The following is a 22,895-nucleotide window of genomic DNA, read 5'->3' as shown; positions in this document are numbered from 1 at the left end:
GATTAAGATGGAGAGTTTCTTATAAATAAATAAAATTAAATATCATTTTCTTATTGCTATTATAATATTGAAAAAATTTGCTAGTGAAAGACAATCTTTCTAATCTCTGCTTGGACTACTTAACGAAATATTCGAAAGCCTTTTGTACAATTTTAAGCGTATAAGTCAAATAATTTTTATTAATATTTATTAATAAATTTTTAGAAAACATTTAATTGCGATTTCGTTTTATAACAATGCAGAGTGCGGGTCTGAAGTGTGAGTTCTGCCATCAGAAAAATTGATAACATCACAGAAATTTTTACAATTACATTTCCACAATAAAATGGTTTTCTAGGGCACATTTCAAAAATTATTCATAGTTTAACTTAATATTTTTTTGTTTTTTTTTTGTTTCTCGTAAATACGCTTTTAAAATCTCTTAAATCTGTTAATAGGAAAGCATGCAATCTTAAAATTAACTTAAAATTAAGGTATCAACAAAAACAAACCATACTGAAATGCGGTTTGTATACTGCATTCGTGTGGAAAGCCTAACACTAAGTTTACCAATGATTCGAAGGGCGTCGCTCAGCGCCTGGCGCAGCAGAACCGGAAAAACGTGGTGACGAAGAGTTACCACTACTTGTGGACATAAATGCATTAGCAGCTTCGTTTGCCTGCAAAGTATGTATGGCAACAAGTAATTTTTTACGTGCGCCAAAAGCCGTAATGCCTAGGCCCATTAAATTTTCTTCAGTTAATGTGATAAACACCTCCAAATCAATTTCGTTCAAAACAAAAATTTCTGTAGAATCAAACAAACATTTTTTGAAATACTTGTGTATAATTCATTAGTAAATTATTATATGTATATATTAAGTACTTACTTATATAATGTTCTAAACCTAGAAATATCAATAGAGAACGTATATCCTTATGTTGTGACAATTGTAAACGACGGTTAGTTGGTGTAGAGTCAGCAATACCAGTCGTTACGCCTAAATGATATGGTGAAATGGGACCACCGGCAGCCGCTCCACCCAGCCAAGAAGTGTCATTGGCTGTTTCAAGTGGTGCTGGTGAAGTATGGCTTAATGCCATTCCTATCCAATTTGAATTTGGCACACGTAATTCTCCGCTAACAGGTGAACGCTCCATAGCCTTAAAACCCAATGCTCTTCTAAGATCATAGTCAAAAGAGCAATTGTGCTGCAATTAGATATAATAATATGATGTATATAAGGCAAATAGGACAATAGATACATAATCTAAATCTAAATGCTAAAAGAAGAACAAAACTGTGCGATTAATGTAAGTTTGAGTTTTCGAATTATAGAGGTCAAAAACAAAATTTTGACTCAGAGGCTATAGTTTGTGTTTTTTTTATTTTTAAAATCTTGGAAAAGAAAAATATATATAAATATCAGGGGCAAGTTCACTGAATACCTTAACAAAGCTTCCTTTTTATATCTTTTTTTTATTAGGTAAATAATCTCGCTATTTTGCTACTTAACATTTTTTATAATAGTTTCTCCAAACAGATTAACAATAATACAAAACGTACAATACAAACAAAACCACACATACATATGTTATGTTAGTTACACCCAACATTACTTATAATTAATAAAAGAGAAAACACATTCCTCTTAAAATATACTAAGGTTCAGAATAAAAACTGCACCGCGCTGCTTACAAAGTATGCAAATCAAATAACATTCACATTGGGACTATGTTCAATATTGAATAAACACAAAACATACAAACAAATATAAAAATAAAAGGGAAAAGAAGCCCCGCAAAATATGTACGTAAAATAATCATAACTCTTAAATTAATGCATGCAAGCGGTTCAATAAAAAAAGTGAACCTCCAATGTTATGCAAAGTAAATACAAAAGAGAAAAGAAATGACTGAGCGAAAATCGCTTTACATTTGACTAAAGGTTCAGTCGACTAAACTGAACCCCAAGTTCATACAAAACGTGCAAATACAATCAAAGTCACGGTTGCTGTTTTATATGGGCAAATGGTTCAGTAAAAAAACTGAACCGCGCATAGTAAATACAAAGTAAAAGAGTAAATGAATGCATGAGAGTTTCTTACTCTTATGTAGAGGTTGGAAATAAACCAAAAACAAAGTCATTATTGCAATTTTATACTAACAAATGGTAAAAGTAAAGAAAAAAATTAAAGAAATTTGAAGTGAAAAGTAATATTTAGAAATGGATAAATGTGTGATTAAAGATTTGATTCAAATATCATTTTTTAAACGATCTTCTGAAAAAAAGGTTTTAATTCATAAAATGAATAGACCAAATCCAGATGATAGAATTTGGTACCTGATGTAAAAATGTCGAAATCTGTGGTAAGTCGCCGTTTTCCTAAAGCTATTTACCATAAAAACCAGTGGATCACAGGCTGCGAACATTTAAATAAATTGTTTTGTTGGTCTTGTACGCTATTTGCTTGTGGAAAGGACAAAACTCAGAAGTAGGGGGAATAATTTATAGTTGGAATTCTGTTTTGATCAAATTGTGAACACCTTGCCAAAAAGCTGACGCCTCGCTACTGATAAATATATTAAAGTGTACATAAATATACATAATATATAATATATTATGAAGTATGTACAATATTTATATAACGTTTTTTAATTAATACATTATGTAAAGTATTACATCATTACAATATTTTTTTTTTTTTGTTTTATATTTAAACAAAATTCAAAAATATATAATATCAATATAATATTATTAACAAATAAAAACAACATCTTTAGGGATTTTAGTTTTAACCAAATTGTTCAGAGCAGATTATACTTCATCAACAACATCATCACATCTTTCGGCAAATATTCTTAAAAACTCTCATTTATTGATTAATTGGGAAATCTTCTATTCTTATCAGATTGATCATCCGCACTTATAATATCTTGATTAATATATTTTATACTTGCGTCAACTAATTCTAGGGTTATAACGACTATGTCATCGTATTCCACAAAGTGTTAAAAAACTTCATGCATATCATGCAATTCAATCTTTAGTTAAGAATAGAATCTTCGAATTGTAGAGGTGTAGAGGTGAAATTTTGATATTGATTACAAAAGATATTTAATTCGAATGGTGGAATCTTCAAGATAAAAAGAACTGAAAATTGTAAGAAATAAGAGAATTTTCAAATTACAAAAGTTTGAATTATGGAAGCTCTATTGTAAAATTTAATTATAATAAGGGGCCTTTTCTTTTGTAAGCATATCGCAAAAGAACAGCATAGAATAAGTACTAATTTTGATGACTACTCCTCAGAGCTCTGCACAAGCTACAACAAGAACAACAAATTTGTGATTTTTTTTAAGAAAATGTAAGGTTGAGATACCAGCCCTTAAAAAAACGCTAGATAAAAACATTTCATCCTTTCAATGAAATTTGAAGCCATAGACTGGTATTTTTAACAGTTTAAAACGTAACTGACAGATAGTTATTATTCATCAGAAAATATTAAACATCCCTGCAAATTAGTTATGGGTTCAACCTCACGTTAAAAAAAAAATCGTAGAAAATTATTAGGAATGTGCTCATCGCGAAAGTCATAAAGATAAAATCAAAGAATATTACTATTATTAACTTGTTTAGGTTTAAGTTTAATTTAAGTTTAGTTTATATTAATTTTGTGGTATTCACAAATGATCTGATTTTATTCAAACTAATAAAACTAAAATTTTTATTACTTATAAAAAATGAAGTTTTGGTGCTTAGATCTTTTCGATACTTCTTCTCATTCATTAAAAGGAAGAGAACCTATAGCTAACTATAACAAGAAGAATAGACAGTAAACGTCGGACATTAACTCTGGAAGACACTTAAAACATAACAGGTAACGGGCATCAGTACGGCGATTCAAAAAATAGAAGAAAAGATGGCCATCGACAACAAGAGAACTTATAAAATATGTTTAGGGTAGCTGCGATGTTTGTGGATCCAGAAACTATATGTAGCTTGAAGAATTCAAACTTATTGTTCATTCAGAAAGAATAATGAATACAGAGAATATTTGAATATATGAATATATGAATATTTGACAATCTACCGAAGTTATCTCCAACAAAATGGATTATGGTGTCAATGTAATATATATTCTTTCTTTTTGCTTGAAGAATTCAAACTTATTGTTCATTCAGAAAGAATAATGAATACAGAGAATATTAAACTTTGACAATCTACCGAAGTTATCTCCAACAAAATGGATTATGGTGTCAATGTAATATATATTCTTTCTTTTTGTTTCGAAAACAAGCGTTCGGAGAAAATGTGATCTTCGAACGTATCGCATAGACGAATATCAATATGTTCGAAACCATAAGTAGCACAAATAATATATGTATTTACTTATGTAGACTATTTATGAAAAAAACATATAATTCACTTTATAGTGTAATTTTTATGCTTTGTACAAATTATTGTAAGGTTAGAATCCAAGAAGCCGAAGCTAAAGTGAAAAGCAAAAGCTAAGTTTTAGGAGTAGCCTAAGGGTAACCTATTTCACCTTTATCCTGTTTTCTTTTAAATAAGAAGTTAGCAGCAAAACTTACTCTAAAATCACAGTGCGATAAAGTGTAATAAGATTCTGCACTACCAGGCAAAGCCGGCGCATTGATTGTAGACGCATTTAAGCCAAGCAAGGCACCATCACTAGCGCGACGTCCAAAGCGAGCATTAATCATTTCATTGCAGAGTGTGGTTTCGGGTGAGAAAAGCGTACGGCCACTACTAGGCACTTGAGCATTATTGTTGCTGCAAGAAAGACTTGTGTTTGCGGTCTTGGGATACGATGGACAAGCCTGTTCCAATGATGTGCTGCTACTACTGAAACTTTGGTAGCCGCTGGTATTGTGACTACTGCCATTGCGCGGCGAAATTTGCAGTAATTGTTGTTGTTGTTGTTGTTGTTGTTGCTGTTGCTGTTGCTGCTGCTGCTGTTGCAGGATTTTCGACTTTTGTTGCTGCAAGACCAAAGGTGCTGCTTGCAAATAATTATTGTTGTGATTCGGTTGCTGCTGTGAAAAACTATTGTTATGCATTTGAAGATATTTTTGTTGCAATTGGGATGCATTTTTTTTAAGTGGCAGATTATTATTATTATTATTATCGTCATTCGATTGTAATATACTAGCGTAGGACGCATCTTGAAATATATTTTGTGCCGGCTTTTGGTTTGGGTTTTTGAGATTGCCTGGAAATCCAGCTAACAATGATGTCAATGCAGTTCGATAATTCATATTAAAATCATTGTCATGAGGCGAAAAATATGTTTTCGGTACTTCCGGTTTTACCAATGGTGTATTAAGACTTAATATCTCGTGACGTGCCTCATATATTTTATCTGAAATTATATAAATCCTTGAATATACATATATATTTACATTATTATGTTTATTGTGATATGTACCGATAAATTTTTCAACACCTTTGATGACTACTACCAAAGTGCTTTGTCTTATTTTTTGACGTAAACTCACATAAACACCGTATTTGGTGCTTAGGTTGATGATTGTTGTTGCATCATTTTGATTGTCTGGAAAGTCAAAAATCAAAGCAATTGGCAAGTTGCCCTATTGAGAGAAATAAATTAATAATAATTATTAAGCGAACCAATCAAGTATAAATAATCAAAATTAATAACATCGATAGCAATACATGCATACATATCTATCTACTGTTAAAGAATGCAACTTTGCATTATTGATAGTGCAACCCATCATTTATGTTTAACTTACTTTCATCTCTAATCAATGTTCGTGAAGGTAAGAAGTTTTTCTTATTTCAGCTGCGCTAACATTTACTATATATAATTGTTAAAAGATTGTCATAACCCCAAATGGATAGTAGGGATATTAAATGCAGTGAATGGTATTCTTTCACGTACAATTTGCTTTTCAGTGCTAATTTCACAAAACTATAGAATTCGTTATTAGCTACGAAGTTCAATTTGAGTCCCTTTAGATTTTTTTAAGGGGACACAAGGGGGACTCATTTTTTTTACTGTCGTGCTTGGACAGAAAAATTATGTGTTTATCAAAAATATTTGGTAAAAATAATTTTAAAGGTTACCAATCGTTAGGGTGCTCAGTAATGCCGACCAGTCATGTGTACTCTCTAGAGCTGAACTCGCAGATAAGTACACCGAATATCGTCTAAAAAACTTTCTAACAGAAATACTATATATAAGATTAAATATATACAGTACTCATGTCAGAAACTTAATGGAATGATACAAGCATATCATAGTGCTTGATTCATATATAAAATATACAAAGTACTGATAAAATTTTGTAGGTCGTTAGATTGTTTCTATTGACATTCTGGGCTTCATTTAGAAGGCAAAATGTCTTCTGTTCGGTTAGGTTCTGTTGCAGCACAAAAGATCTTGTCGCAGTTCCATTGGGAGCTAGTACCCCGTTTATTTCTATTCTATTCTATAGATTGTTTCTGGTAGAGAAATCGGTGCATATGTAAAATAAGACAATAAGTTAAATGATTTATTAAATTGTGATTAATATTATTAGATGAAAAATACCTTGCACCATGGCTTTAGTGATCTATTGGGCTAACCCCTTTTACCCTTATTAAGCCTTATGCGTCAAATGAACGTATATGATATATTTTGTTTTACATATATATTTTGTATGAAACAACGACTGTGGCAATAAGATGGACGAATCTTCTATTGCACAGTCTTTAAAATTCTCAAAAAAAGTGATTAGAATCTTCAATCTCTTCTTTAATAATAATATATATATATAACAGTCCCCCACACAATTTCCTATTCGTTAAGTCCATGAATATTTTAACCAAATAAAATATTTTTTTATATTATTGATTAAAAATATAGAAGTTTTTTATACCAACCAGCAATTGTTGCCTAGCTCTGTAGACAGCATCAATAGTTCCTGTAATAGTCACTTGAGATTTTTTCAATGGTTTGACATTTATATCGGTCAAATCAGGAAATATAATCTGCAATTATGTAAGAAATAAATAAGTTCAGAAATATAAATATTAGCAAAAAAAAATTTTGATAACTGTAACAGCACACCTTTGTATTTGTTCGTTCCATGATATCCAAAAGGTTAGAATTATGTTTACCTTTTACGATTTCATGATGTTGTGGTGATATTTCCAGTTGCATATTAACAACAATATGACTCTATGTATATAAAATAAATTATTTTAATAAATAGAAATTAAAATAAATAATTTATTATATATACTGAAACTTTTTCACAAGTAAAATCTATAAGTTTTTGCGTAGCTTCCTGAACTTTAGCTGCTTCCTTTTCAGAACCTTTTACCAGCACTAGTGAAGAGTGTAGTTTCTGACGAGACGTAAATATGACCTAAACCAAAATTATACCAAAATTATACAAAATTTATCTAATCATCTATTATATTTACTTATTTAATATATTATATGAAATATATGAACAATAATTAACACACCTGCACATCATATTTTGCCTCAATCATACCAATATAAGGCGTATCGCGATCCGGTTGTGCAAGACCATATGCTAATATTGGTAACTCGAAAGACATTAAAAGTGGCGTTGAGAAACGTACTAAGGAGCGAGCACGTTCCACACCTTCTAATGTCCCACATAATGATACTTGATTTGATTTTTCGTTTGGATTCGAACGATTCGAATCTGGAAAATGTATGTGCGTTGCAGTAGTTTCCATGATATTTTTTATATTATTTCCACCACGTCCGATAATATACGAATGATCGGTATAGGAAACATCCATTTTTAAAATAACGCGTGTACCCTTTAAGACGAAAGAGAAGCAATTAATAACCTTGAAAGATTTTCAACTAAATTTATGTTAAAATAAATATTACCCTGGAACTCAAGTTATTTAAAACACGTTCCTTTGCACGTAACACATCTTCTTCTTTACCAACAATACGTACATGTGGATCTGTAAATGCAAACAATATATGTTCAATTTCTTTATTATAAAATCATAAAAACATCATAAAAGCTGCAAATGAAAGTTTTATGATAAATGTGCTTGACTTTTTGTGGGAAACCAGTGGCAGCGCTAGGCGTCAGTGATGTCGGCGACTGCCAATAGCTTCGTGCCTACAGGGGCCTCGCAAAAAGTTACCGACTATCGTTTATACCAAATGAATTATACTTAAAGCATAACAATGCTTGAATTATAATGCTTTGGATCCAATTCGGTCTATTGAACTCTATGAGAAACTATTGCTTTTAAAATCGAATTTACTAGACTCAATTAACCTTATAAAGCAAATCGTCCGGTATATAAAATAAAATAATTTAGAGGAAGTATATCCGAATGTTCACATAGTAACCATAATCATTCTCACATTTTGAGTCAATATAGCTTCTACTGAAAGACTCTTCTTAAAGTTAAAAGAAGCGTCCTCGCAATTCTGATGTTAGTATTAATTATTAAATCAAATGAAATCTCCATAGGTTTTCACAATATTCAAACAACTTTTTACTATAATCCTAATCTCAATCAAAAATATCCATATTTTTTATAATCCATTACTTAATTTTTCTTTTTTTACAAATAAAAATATATAAATTACTCTTTACTGACCCCATTTTAAGATAGAATAGAGTTTTTTATGAATATATGGTATATGTGAATTTTGCTTGTAATACCTTTCTTGCTTTTAGCTCCAATTTTTAGTCTGCATGGCCAGCTTATATGGGTTGATGTAGTGTTCATTACCTTCAAAAAATACAAATATTTATTAATTTTCATTTTATAATAAACAAATATAATTCGTTGTGGTTTACGTTATCAAAAAAATATTCCGCACCATTCATGGTTTCGACTGCACTTTCGCCTTTTGAGTTATTAGTTACGATGGACAATGCAATAAGAAGAAATTTTTAGTTTATATACCATAAGATTACGTATGATATCCAAAACTCACCTTTGATCATTTGCTCTAGTTTTTGCCGATCTACCTTAAACCGTTCCGTGTGTAAGTCCTGCAGATTGGATACGCCTAATTTCTCTGCAATTGCACGTATGTCACTCCAATCACTGTTGACTGATGATATTTCGCTTTGTGTCTCACTAGCGGTGCTGCTAGTTTTGGATGATGGAACTTGCAGTGTATTTGTCGTCATTGATATAACAGTCGAGTCAGTTGTGGGCGCAACTGAAGTAGCGTACATTATTTTATTTATTTGCGCACAGGAAAGCATTTTGCGTATTTGAGAAATACTGTCTTGATGAATCTATTAGATTAGTTCTTATGGAAGTGGGAATTTGTGGATTAGATACGTGTTAAGTTGAAGTAAGTACTGAACCTTGATATAATATGTTAAATTTCGTTTTAGGGATTTGATGTGGTCCCTCAGTTGTAAAGTTGAAACTAAAAGTCTTTATGGTTTTGGTTTTGTTTATTTGAAGCGTAAAGTTTCACTGTAAAATAATAATATTTACGATAAATATTTCTGTACATTTAAAAGATTCAAAGTGAATACAAAGATGCTGTTCTTTCATTTGAATTTTATAAAACACTGACATATATATTTACAAGATTGAATAATTGAAACAATGGGTAATACAAACATTTCAAAATTTATTTTTTTATGAAAATTTTATTAATAGAATATTAAAGTGTTTAAATTATCACTAATTAAATACTATGTCATAGTTATTTGAAATCAAAATCATCCTGTTTTAACCTTAAAATACTTACAGCACCGCAAAGTAAGTGATGCAGTGCTCTAAAAACTCAATGACCTGCAGAAATTGTCAATCATATTCTACCTTACGCACAGTCTATGTTGACTGAAGAGAGTTTCATCGCAACTCGCATTACGAGAAAAATATTCAATAGTATGTTTCAACTGTCGAAGCAGCCGACCCACAAACTATAGGAATTACCCATAATAGAAGGAACCTAAACAGGCTATATCAAAAAAAAATTATTCATTAATAGTGAACAGGTTACAGTATCCCCTATTTCCAAAAATAATTACTTTATAGCCCACAAATCGTGAAACACCCTTTGACAGCTTAGTTAAATTTAGTTCCATGAAAGTACATCAAACTTCACAAATTCAAAATAATGGTTTCGAAATATTTAATTTTAATCTCACATAAGGTATTACCTAGTTTTCTTTTATTATGCAAACGACTTTGAATGAGTTAAATAATACAAGATCCATGTGTAAAAATTTTTACATAAAATGCCAACGGCGCTAGCTAACACATAATTGGAATAATTAATTTTCTTCATCAATAAAGTATATATATAACACCACCTCTGGAAACGTGATTACTAAAATCAACTATTTACCAAAACTAACTCTACAAAACTGACTATCCCGACGGTGAAGCATACAAAAGTACTGGAAAACTAATATGAAAATTCTTTAGCCGACACTCTTCTAGCTTGAATTCCAAAGACTATCTGCAAGCGATCTCTATTTCTCCAATAAGTAATAGAGAGAAGCTGGGATAAAATATAAAAATATGAATAAAAATAGATTTGATTCAAAGTTAAAATTGACAGACCTGCAGTCGTATTAAGAACTGCGTCTCCACCTTTCGGTTAAGTTTATTGGATGCTAGTAGAGTTCTCTTAACCCGTGAGCATTACGAAGTCCTCCAGATTCTGCATATAGGAGTAGTAAACAACAAACTTTTGCCTACTTTGCGAATTCAAAATTGTAATTGTAAGAGTGTCCTGTTATGCTACGTAGCATGGCATAATAGGAAAGAAAAACTTAAGAAAAAGGACGCCAGATATAGACAAATGTTTTTGGCTTTCATTGTAGGTATTGCACTCGCTTTAATTTAGTCTAAGTCCAATCATTCATTTATTATATATATACTAATACAAGCAATGAATGCAAATGGCTGCCATGCCAGAAAGAACATTAGGAACAAACGTTTAGCTTTTATGTTGATTTGCCTTGTGTATTGTTTTTGTATACTTGTATACTTAAATTTTCATATATAATTTTTAAATATTAATAAATAATATTCAAATATTCATATACAATATCGAAAGTGGTGACTTGTTCAGATATTGCTTGAAAACGGTTCAGTTTCTGATCTGCATGTTTCCACAACCCACATTTGACGAATGCACTCCTGAATGGTTTATTGTGAGGACATTGGAGTTCAAATAAAGGATTCTGATGTATCGCAAGAGCTATCCCTTTATTAATAAAAAAGCAGTAGCAATGTAGATACATATGAAGTAAAATTACATAATTTATACAGAACACGTTTATTTGATTTCATAATAATTAAATGTGGGCACTAAACATGGGCACTGAAACCCGCACACGTATTACTTTACATCTATTAAGTACAATTCAGTAATAGTAATGAATTAGCAAATAGTTAAGATTGCACTATTCATATCCAACACACGATATTTTTCAAAAAAAAAAAAATAACAATATTTTGAAACATTATAATTAACGTTTGAAAAAAATTTAACAAATTATTGTCAAAACTAATTTAATTCCTTAACAGACTATCCAGTTTGTAGGGTTTGATTAAAATTAAATTTAATTAAAAATAATAAAAAAAATATAATTAAAAAAAACTTAAGAAACTAAAATAAATTCAAAAAAATAATTAAAATATTTTTGTAACAATTTTTTTTATGATTCTGTGCTCTTCAAAGTAACCTAATACTTGAAATATAATCTATGCAAATAATGGCTTTGATTGAAGTCGAAATTAATTTATCTGTTAATATTTATTTTATTGTTAATATTTTCCAGCAAAATGAAAAAAACCACTTCTGCTGGTAGGAATCGAACCAGGGACCTACGGGCCTTGAAATCAGTATGTTTCGCCTTGCGCTACGGAGATCGGCGGCGGGCTAACATTATTTATTAGTTTTTATATGTGATGCACTTATAATTTATATGTATAAAATATAAGAAACTTAATTTTATTTTTAGGTTTCTCATAAGTAAACAAAATAGTTTTTTGACAAGACCATGAACTTATCAATAAGCACTTGTGTCTTTGATATGATTTTATAGATTTTTTTTAATTATTTTATTTCATTTTCAAAGCCAATTATGAAGAAAGAGATTGTTTTTTTAAGTAAAATTTTATAGAACTATTTATTTTATTTCATTTTTTTTTTGTTCAGATTTTAATTTTGAATTTATTTTATTTACTTACTTTTTAATTTTATATATATTTTACTCTTTTTTTAATATATATTATTTTTGAAATTATTTGTTTTTTTTTTAATCTCATTTATTATATGTTATTTATTATATTTAATAATTATTAATTTAATAAATATCTGTATAAATTGAATTTTACATCAATTAAGTTTATTGATATTGTTACCAATAAGAATTTCAAGAACTAATAAATCTTTAATATCTTGCTTTCTTTACTCAAAAAAAAATGAAATAATATTTAATATAAATATTTTTAGTTATTTATAAATTATATTTTGATAGAGCCTCTTTTCCCTTGCAGCGCTACTGCCAAGTTCAGTTCACTTAATAAAAGAAATTTAGTTTTAAATAAGTGAGGTTTGCTAATATATGAATTAATTTCTTTTTAATAAATTAAGTTTAATTAATTTTCTTTTGAGACATATGAAGTGAAATATAATATTCGTGAAAAATATGATTTGATCCAACATAAAATAATTTGAAATAATTTTTTTTTAGCAAGTGTATTAATTAAATTTTACAAAAATATCCATTCACTTAATTTAAATTGTTTTATATCCAGAACTAGAGAAACCATTAATAGATAATTATTTTTTATATATTCCGTTTTTTATATGTTCACATCAAAATTTTCAATTGAAATATCAAAGTAAAGCACACAAAACGCAGATATATATATAACAATTATTTAACGTCTTTTAAAGAAAATATAATTATACATATGTAACACATATATTTCAATTTGATAAGATTATTTGTAATATTTGTTAACATTTTGATTATTGTTGATTAATCGATTATTAATTTCGATATAATTATTTTCATTATTTTAATATTTTTGTTTTTACTGATTTATTGTATTAACATTTCAGCACATACTCTATCAAGGAATAAATCCTTACAACATCATTAACATATGAATTATATACCATCACATTTTTTACTGGAACCAATTATCACGTTAAACGACTAGAATTGGTTAGAAAGAGTAAGAAGAGGTACTGTTCACACACTAACAAATCAAAGGATACGCACTACAATACGGTACGTATCATATGAGAATAATCAGTTTGGGTGAAAGAGAAAGATAGTATGGTGATGCTGAAAGGATACTAATTGGAATTAAACCGCCTTGGATTTCTAAAGAAAACAACAACATATGCTCAAGCAAAATGGTGTATATTCTGCACTGGAAGTCTGTTTAAAATCACGTGTACTTATGCAAACTTTTAATAAATATTGAAAATATTTCTGAATTATGTATAATAAATTATTTAATAAAAAATTAAAACAATGACTATTGCAATTAAAATCACACATTTTATACGCGACAAATAAAAGTAAAGCTTCTTCCTGTGCATTCTTAGAGGATAGTAAGAGGATAACATTCATTTTCCAATTGGAAAATTTGATTTTTTTTTATTTAAAAACAGCTATTTCACTAAAAAAAGCGCCAAAATGTTGTAGATTTCCAATTATTTTGCTTTATATGTTATTTGGTCCATATAAATATTTTATTTTTTTTTTTCAATTTTTTTTAAACCCAATATAAAACTTACCAATATGTAAGGATTTCGTGTTAAAATTTATTTTTTTGAATATCGAACCGTTCTTTGCTATGTAACATTGGTCACAATGAATTCAAGTTAAGTATTACTTTAATTTTGAAATAGAATTAACTTATATTTTTTAAAAAAAAAATTTTTTTGGTTTTTCTTGTAAAAATTTATATGCATTTGAGCTTCTTGGTCAAAGAAGACACTTGTTTTTAACAGGAATACGCAAATGCTACTGATCTGTCGATTATAGCGAATTTATTTATTTAGCCATGCACTGTTGCAGAATCCAATAAACGGTATTCAATATAATTTTTGTGAAATTATCCACACGAAATTCGTGTAAAAAAGTGGGAAAATAAGCTATAATATAGTCAAAAGAGTTAAAGAGCATTTTCTATAAAAATAAATAAAACATTACAATAAGAGTTTAAATGTAACTCATATTGTTTTTAGTTCAATGAACTCAAAACAAAAAAAATCAAGAGAAAACTAATACAACAACTTTTCTGGAAACATTCTTGTTTAGAATAGAGTGACAATGTTAATAATATGAATAAAATGTTTATCAACATTCTTTAAACAAATTAAAGTGTATCTAAGCATGTCTATAATAATAAAGCAAAAACAAAAAAGTTGATAAACCGCGTCTACCTAGTGTCAAGATACATGTAGGTACATGCAAAGAAAAATAACAAAGTCAAGCAACATATAATATGTTGTCTCTGTCAAAGGGAATGTTTAATAACGATATGTGCTCACATATCGCTAGGAGACCTTAGAATAGATCCAGTCAAAAAATACATAAAGGTCAGATCCCTGAAGCTATATGCTAAAACCGACAGGTTGCCCTACTTAGGCTGCCTATCTAATCTCAGAGTAATCACTAACCGGGCGGATCGACACGCAGATCTTAGATTAGTCATTGAAAAAACACAATGCTTATGAGAAAAACAGAAATGACCAAAGAGTAAAAGTGCCCAGATGCACTAACCCGAAAAAGGCTCAACATTAGACATATCGCTATATTAAATGTTGGGAATCATGTAGCTATATCCTAAAAGTGTATGTATTATGAAATATTTCAGTCAATATATTAAAATATATGGTTTTTTACTGCAATTATATAATTGCTAATTCCATTTGAAAATATTATGGCAGAACATTGTCTTGTTAGCATATTTTGAATGGTAACATAATTTAAAACCAAACGCAGTTCTTCACCAAGTTTATTTTTGCAATTTGAAATTTTTCGAAGAAAAGTACTAATATTTAATATCACAATTTTTAATTAATACTTAATATTGAAAATATTATAACTCAGAAGGAAACAATATGATCTCGAAAATTAATAATGTCCAAGAAAAGGTAAACAAATAAATCTAAATGAAGCCTGGATGCAGGCTAACGAAAAAAATTATTACTGGATAACTAACAAAGGGACTCTACCTTGAAGAATTCACGATAAAATTCCGGAGTACAAACGGTGTGACACACGAAGTGTATTGTTTTTAGTCCGTACAAATCGGATAATCAATTATTGTGATGAAAAAATGTTAAATAAAATATATCAAGCATATAACAAGGGGCGGAAATGTTCCACCTGAAATTAACTATTGAATATGCACAAAAATATTAAAGCATTTTACCTATATTCAAAAATAATTTTTTTTTAAACAATTGGAGCAACGAGTACTCTCTTGAGTGTACAATTTTTCTGAAACCAGATTTTTGTATCATTTTCCAGAACAACATAAACCTTTTTAGGAGGACACCTCTCTAACCAGGACGCGGACAGAGGATTTTTGGTAAATTCCTTAAAATACCTCTCTTGGCCGGATGTGAACTTCTTAATAACAGACGAAATGAACAACGAAGATTTCAAAAAGTCTTAAGATAATCAGACTAAATGGAAATTAGAGACATAGATGGTGTTGCGCTTTTACGCTTTTATGAACAGTTTTGAAGCGTTAAATTGCAAATATTAGGGAGACAGGGAGAAAAAACCTTAGTATAAATAAAAAATCAAATTTGTCAAAATAAATCAATTTTTCAAAATCAGACAATATTAATACAAAGAGATGCTTTATGAATGCAGACGACAAAAAATAGATTTATGCTATTTCAGCTGGTTTTGTAATATACGAAATCGAAGCATTCTGATATCTGTCCAAATTATTCAAGCTAAGGATAATGAAATTGATGTGAAACTCGGTGAAGCCGATTTTGTGGCATCTAATGGTTGGTTGCAAAGATGGTGGACATGAACATAATAGGTCTATTCCACGAGCTACTCGTAGTAAAACTCAAGTAAAACACAAGTAAAATTTACACGAAAATACACAGTGTTACTCAGACTTACTACGAGTAGCTTGTGGAACAGACCTAATATGTCTTTTGGGTGCATTTCTGGAGAAGGTACTGCTGTAAATAGTCTCGATGTTCAACAAAGCCTTACTGTTTAAAAATGCCATAGAGGCAAACTATCGAAAGAAAGACTTATAGACTTGCAGTGCTATGTAAATATCGTTTTATGTAAATATCGTTGATTAAAACGAAAAAACCAATTGTGATTGGGAAAGCAGACCACTTGTAAACACTTCCAAAAGGCAGGGTTTGAGAAAAATGAAATCAAGTCAACAATGATTTCGATTTATGAGCTATCAACTGTGATAGCTAAGACTAGCTGTGAAGAATTTTTAGCAATAGATAGCAATTACTTGACAGAAAATTCGGAGGTCGAGTTAAATTTTACTAATAACAAAAATGTAGAAACAATTGAAAACGATAGCAGATTCTGAAAGTATAGCTGATCGACATCATGAGGTATACACGAACGAAACGGACTGATTCCTATTGCCAATTTATAGTGATTTTGTAATGACGATCTTATATCTTTTGAATTTGTCAAAAAACAGGAAAGTCATCTGTATAATCGGTTCTTCCAGCGAAAACAACAAAACTTGCGTCAATCGACAATTTCAAAATTTTTCAAGAAGTGACTTATTTCTTAAGTTGAAACCTCCTGTTTTCAACTTTTTGAATGTATTAAGTGTTCTTTTCATTGTTACATAAATATAATAAAATAAAAGTTTTAATAAGATATTTAAAAAAAAAGTGTGGAGTGTTCTTTAAATCGGACACTCCACTCGAATGGAATTGGCTAACGATAAATGTCCGCTTTAGAGAGTTTTCACTGTATCTACTGTTTTATTTATATTATTTGTTAAAAAATTTCATTTTGTAAATAACATTTGATTGTTTGTGTATATTATTCTAATGTGTTTAAGTAACTAAATATAATTATATTTCTTCTGAATAACACTTTATCCTCTATATTTTATTTATTTATATAAATTGATTTCATTTAGAAAATTTTTTTTATTTTAAACACAATGTATATAATAAAGTCAAGTAAAGTAAAATATTTTATTGAAGAGAGTACCTAACCCCTACTTTTATACCTTGTTCCACATAATTGGTACGAAGCTTGGCCATAACTTGACGGATGTTCATTTTAAAAATATTGAGTGTTTGAGGATTGGCTGAAAAAATAACATTCTTTGCATAATCTCGAATGCTTCAAACCTTCTTCAAATTTATTCGCAGTTTTCGCTCGAGTGAAAGAAAACTTACCTACAACGAAATCATTATTTCTATAGAAAGTTATCATAATTTCTATACGTTAAGAGGTTGTTAAACGTTTTATATAGTGAAACGGTAAACTTTTAACCAAACATATTATTCTCTGATAACTTAATGTTTGACTGAAACAGTGTTGTCGATTCAAGACCATGAAATAAATAATGCATAATGTTTTTTATTAATTTATTCATTTAAGTTTCTTAATATCATATATATTTTTGTTATTTAATTTGCTGTTGCCTTAAATAATTTATTTTATATAAATATTTTTTATTTCTTTTTTTAAATAAGTTTCATTATATGATAATCACTTTCTGGCATAGTTTATATCTATTTAAATGATACGACTTCGATTTCCCTATGCAATAATTATAATTTTTTATCATATTTATATATATTTAAGTAACATGACTCCTATATTCAGGTTATGCCCATCTGTTATGCCCAACGGATTATAATTATTTGTATTAAAGTGTTTGCCAAAACATCTCACTCGAGATACACTTCACCTGCCATCTAGTGGCAATTAGTGGTACCGATTTCGCTGTGCCCGAAGGTTCGTGTTGTTAGTAGTTCTTATGTTAAAATTCATTTAGTTTTAATTTGAAAATATCTTTTTATCTCGGAGAATAAATTAAATTGATATGTAGCTTCAAGGGAAAAGATTTTGAAAAGCTGTATTTATTAAAATCGGAATCCTACCATTTAAATCAATTTGTTTTAGTTTAATTATTATTTTGAATTTGTTTATTTTTACTTTTTATTTCTTTATTTTGCTTTTAAATAAAATATTTATTTAAATAGTTGCATTTTCCTTATGTATAATATAGTTCACTTTAACTTATTTAATTTAAATACATTAAAGAAATTTTAAGTTCAGTATTTATTTTATATTTTATTATTTATAGTTATTTAGATATACATAAATGTTTTATTCATTTTTCATTTTTAAATTATATACCTTAAAACACTATTTAAACACTAATATATTGTAGTTTGTGCCACGTTAGGTAGGCGATCAAAAGATCAACAATCACTACGATTGATATAAATTATCAATTGACTGAATCAATCCACTTGATCGCTTGTAGTGTGACTCTTAGCAACGATTTTGCAGTCGTAAAAAACTTAAGTTTCAATACTGACTTAAGTCATGCTTCAACTTTGCTGACTTAATTTATACTTAAGTCAGTCAGTTGAGGTTTAAGTTATGGGTATGAGATTTGCTTGTATTGTATTTAGCACAATGTTAAAAACTAGTCTAAAATGCAGACTAAAAATATGATGTCTGCAAAGCTCACCGTAGTAGATAAGCAACATAATTGAAACAAAAATGTTTATAAACATTCTACACTTCTGAAAAGTTGGCAGCATTTTGCGTATCGTAAAGCTTTTAAAGCCAAATGTGCTTTACTACGCAACATACTACACGTTTTCATTTTAACGAAATGTTGCTTGAATTTTTAATAAACATAACCAAAAACTTTAACTTCAAACTTGCTTTTTGTAAATAAATAAATAAAATTGTAGATGACTTACCTGAATATGGATTAAATTAAAAAACTCGATTTGTTACACAGAAAGAAATGAAAGGCTCACAGGCCACAGGACACATAAATTAAAAGCAATTAGCGATTAAGCACAAGAAATGTCTTCGTCGTTTGATTTACAAAAATTACATGTGATTTTCTTTGGTTATTTTGCGATATATGTATATGACATGTACATGCGTTTATATATACATATTTAAATAATTTATACAATTTACATAAAAAATTAATATTTGAATTAATTTTGAATCAATTTTTCTTTTTTTTTTGACAGGAGAATTTTTGAAGACAGGAGAAGGGAAGCAAGTTATTTTTCATTGCAAAAAAGGGACTTCTTCCAAAATTTGCTTCAGTATATTTAGAGTTATGGAAATAGCAAAAAATACCGAACACGTTTAATTACCAAAAGAAAAAATTTTCCAGAAAACACAAAAAATATTTGAACGTCGTTATTTTAATATAATTAAACAAAATGAAATACTTTTGTTATTTTAAAACTACTTTAAAAAATTATATATTAATTGCACAAATCGTTATATAAAGTGACTAGCAAATACCGGAAAGTTGCGCCACTATCCCGGTGCGTCCATAAAAAACTACTGAGACCAACTCAGTAAGTGTTTTTTGATGCAGTTTAATTGATAAGTAAAATTACAATAAAATTATAAATTGCAAAGTACAAGAACAAAATGGTTAACGGTCGGCAAACATGTAGAGTAGAAAACAACTGCAGTGGGCAGAGATGCAGAAATGACGTTATAAAAATTATATCATAATATATATCATACCGAGAGTACTCACAAAATCTCCTAAATCAAAGAAGAGAAAACTCCACTTACTTTAAGCGTAGCGATGAGAACCTACAAAGAAAATTTATTTTTTACAACATTTTGGCATACGTATTGAATACATATGATCTTACCTCTTACCTCTTGGGTTTGCAGTATTATAATTTTTTCCTACTTTCCTACATATCATATATTTTTTTTTTTCTATTTAATGAAGTGCTATGAGAGACACCCTTTCAATGCACTATCTTACATGCTAACTTACAAACTAACAAATAAAATTGAATATATTATTTAATTTATTGCTTTAAAATTAACTTAATTAATATATTAATATGTAGTCTTAATAACAATGAAAATTAAAAAAGATAAAAAGAAAGCAATTATAAATGAAATCAAAATAAAAGAAAAAATAACAGTAACAAAAAAAAGAAATAATAAAAAATAATATTTATATATTAATAAATAATATATTTATGATAAGCAGAAAATTAATCAAAATAAGATATAAGAATAAAACAATATTAATTAATATAAGATTGTAATAATAAGCTAAGACAGTTCCTGAAAAACTAACTTCTTGAAGCACACTAAGTTGTTTGCGTTTCTGGTATCGCTAGATAACGAGTTCCAGAGTCTTACCGCATTTAGAAAAAAAGAAACTAGCCGCAGAAAAGTGGTTGAACCTTTGAATTAAATATTGAATAGATCTGTTTGAATGCAATTTACATAGATTAATAAAAAGGTACCCAGGGATTTGGATCGTAGCAATTTTAAACAAAAATATACAAACATATTTATTAATAAATTGCTCAATATCACATCCTAGAATGTTATTCCTGTAGCCAATGAAATGATAAAAACGCCTGAGTCCATAGTTATACCTTGTCAGGCAGTTCATTAAAGCTCTCAATTTGTATAGGGAGTCTGAGTCAAGTTTGCTGTAGACCAGACTAGAATACATAACTATAGGCATTATTAATTGCTTAACTAATATGCAACGAGGATTCATTGGAGTATATTTAGCTGATAATTGTATACATCTAAGTGATACAATTGATTTCCGACAAACTTGATTTATATGTTTCCAGTTTCCAGTAATATGATTCATATATTTCCAGTTTCCATTCTAGTAATATAAAATAATCGTTTTGTTTAGTAAAATTTTATCACGTAAACAAATTATATATTGTAACAAATAAAATATGATAAATACATACATATATAATCTATAATCTGCTATCCCATATTTAGGTATTGTTTTAGTCCAATGAGTAAGAGGAGGATTTGCAGTTGACAATACTACCTTAACCCGACTTTTTACTTTTCACTTTATTCTACCTTTTATTGTTTTAGCAATAACAATAATTCATCTCTTATTTCTTCATCAAACAGGATCAAATAATCCAATAGGATTAAATTCAAATATTGATAAAATTCCATTCCATCCTTATTGTACTTTTAAAGTATTATATAAAAACTGAAACCAATTGACGGAAGACTATTTTTACAAAAGTTTTTAAGTTTTAGGTCTGTTTACTTAGGCTTAGAGTAAATTGAAATTTCCTACAAATTTTTGCAATGCACTTATATAAATAATTATTTATTTATTTATTGCAATAATTTATTATTTTTGGTTAAAAGTTTTCAAAATTATTTATTTATTTATTAAACATCTTATAAAAATTTCACAATGGTAACACCTTATTTACCTAATTTTTATCTAATTTACCCTACTCGAAATACTGGTAAATAACAACATTCGCTACCATACCGACATAATTTACTATTTCCCTCAATTTACCATCCATTTACTCGAACTCACACATGGCCTTAATCATATAAATGTAGATGATTCAGATAGTTTTTTCTTATAGTCTATAAGTTATAAATGCTTGGTTAATATGAATTTTATAGCATTCTAATACAAATATATTAAGTTCGATATTATAACTTCTATGGAAGTGTTGCAAAAAGTTCCTATTGTTATTTGAAAACCCAAAACAAAGTAACTAATTTTTGAAAGCACGAACATTTACACCACATAAGATAAAGATGAGAAAATGAGAGGAAATTTTGAATCATTGTGCCTCTTTGTGTAATATCGCAAAAAAATTTCTCTTATTTATTTAGCATACTAGAATTGTCAAATATTAAAATCGGTGTGCCTTATAACCGAAATGTTTATTAGTCATTAAAAGAAATAGTAAAAATTATTGTTTTAAGAAAATCCATTGTATATACCTATTCATATCATTATAATGAGTAAATATAGGCATGATTTTTTTTTCAGTTTATATATAAATTTAAAATTTGCTTTATAAATCAAATATAAATAAAGAATAGGTCAACTAAACTCAGCAATGGTATGATTATTATTGATGTGAGTACATACTTATAATTAGTCACAATTAGTCATAAAAAAATTAATTTAAAGCAAAAGTTATCATCTAATAGAGAAGTTAGTACGTAACTCCTAACAGAGTCTTCCACTCATTTCTATAATAATAACCATAAAACCGAGATTACTTAAAACTCTTAAGGAAGCATTTTACACAGTTTGGCCAATCATTAAGGATTTTTGATACAAAGATATTAGTTACGAACAACACAGATCAAATTAACTAAATCGCAGGCTGTGTTCAAGCAACTTCATGTTCAAGCCCTTATGTCCGTATGATTTTAAGAAAAAAACAAATACAAAATCATAAATTGTACAATATATTTCTAAAGTACATAGGTATATAATATTATATATAATATTTTACAGACATGAAATTTGTTAAAATGTAATTAACATAATTATGAATATATATTTATAATAAAAACACACAACCGAAGTACAATTAAAAATATTGATTTTGCTTCAAGATTTTCCCATTTTTCTAATTATTATTATATTTTGGAGAAAATAACATTCTAATCACTTTTTTATACTAATTTCAAAGCCCTAAATTAAAACCAACATGCACAAATTAATTGGTAGTTTATTATACAGTGACAAACAAAATTATTCGCACAGCAAGTAAATTGAACTTTAGCACTATTTTTATCCTGTTAATGATGCGATGTGGCTCGCTCATCATGTAAAACACACATTGTGCATCCACCTCATTCTCCAGATCTCAACCCCATTGAATATTTGTGGAAAG

General features: G+C 28.6%; 1 protein-coding gene across 2 annotated transcripts; it reads right to left on the bottom strand.

Annotated features, from left to right (window-relative positions):
• Positions 1 to 19,137, bottom strand: LOC119689098 (protein bicaudal C). Of its 2 annotated transcripts, none has more exons than XM_038103838.1 (13): positions 18,945 to 19,137; positions 8,961 to 9,457; positions 8,821 to 8,870; positions 8,683 to 8,752; positions 7,884 to 7,963; positions 7,484 to 7,810; positions 7,255 to 7,380; positions 7,080 to 7,190; positions 6,893 to 7,000; positions 5,433 to 5,595; positions 4,576 to 5,366; positions 870 to 1,191; positions 1 to 787 (listed from the first exon to the last, which is right to left on the bottom strand). In XM_038103838.1, the coding sequence occupies exons 2-13, from the start codon at positions 9,235 to 9,237 to the stop codon at positions 546 to 548; spliced, it is 2,667 nt and encodes an 888-aa protein (XP_037959766.1). In that variant the 5' UTR covers positions 9,238 to 9,457; positions 18,945 to 19,137; the 3' UTR covers positions 1 to 545. The 2 variants fall into 2 exon arrangements, with proteins under 2 accessions (XP_037959766.1, XP_037959765.1); XM_038103837.1 differs by lacking the exon at positions 18,945 to 19,137 and adding an exon at positions 13,764 to 13,899.
• Between the last annotated feature and the right edge of the window lie 3,758 nt (positions 19,138 to 22,895).

The sequence above is a fragment of the Teleopsis dalmanni genome, chromosome X (assembly GCF_002237135.1).
Source record: "Teleopsis dalmanni isolate 2A chromosome X, ASM223713v2, whole genome shotgun sequence".
NCBI lineage: Eukaryota > Metazoa > Arthropoda > Insecta > Diptera > Diopsidae > Teleopsis > Teleopsis dalmanni.
Note: the sequence above shows the minus strand (reverse complement) of the source record. Positions and strands in the feature narration are given on the sequence as shown.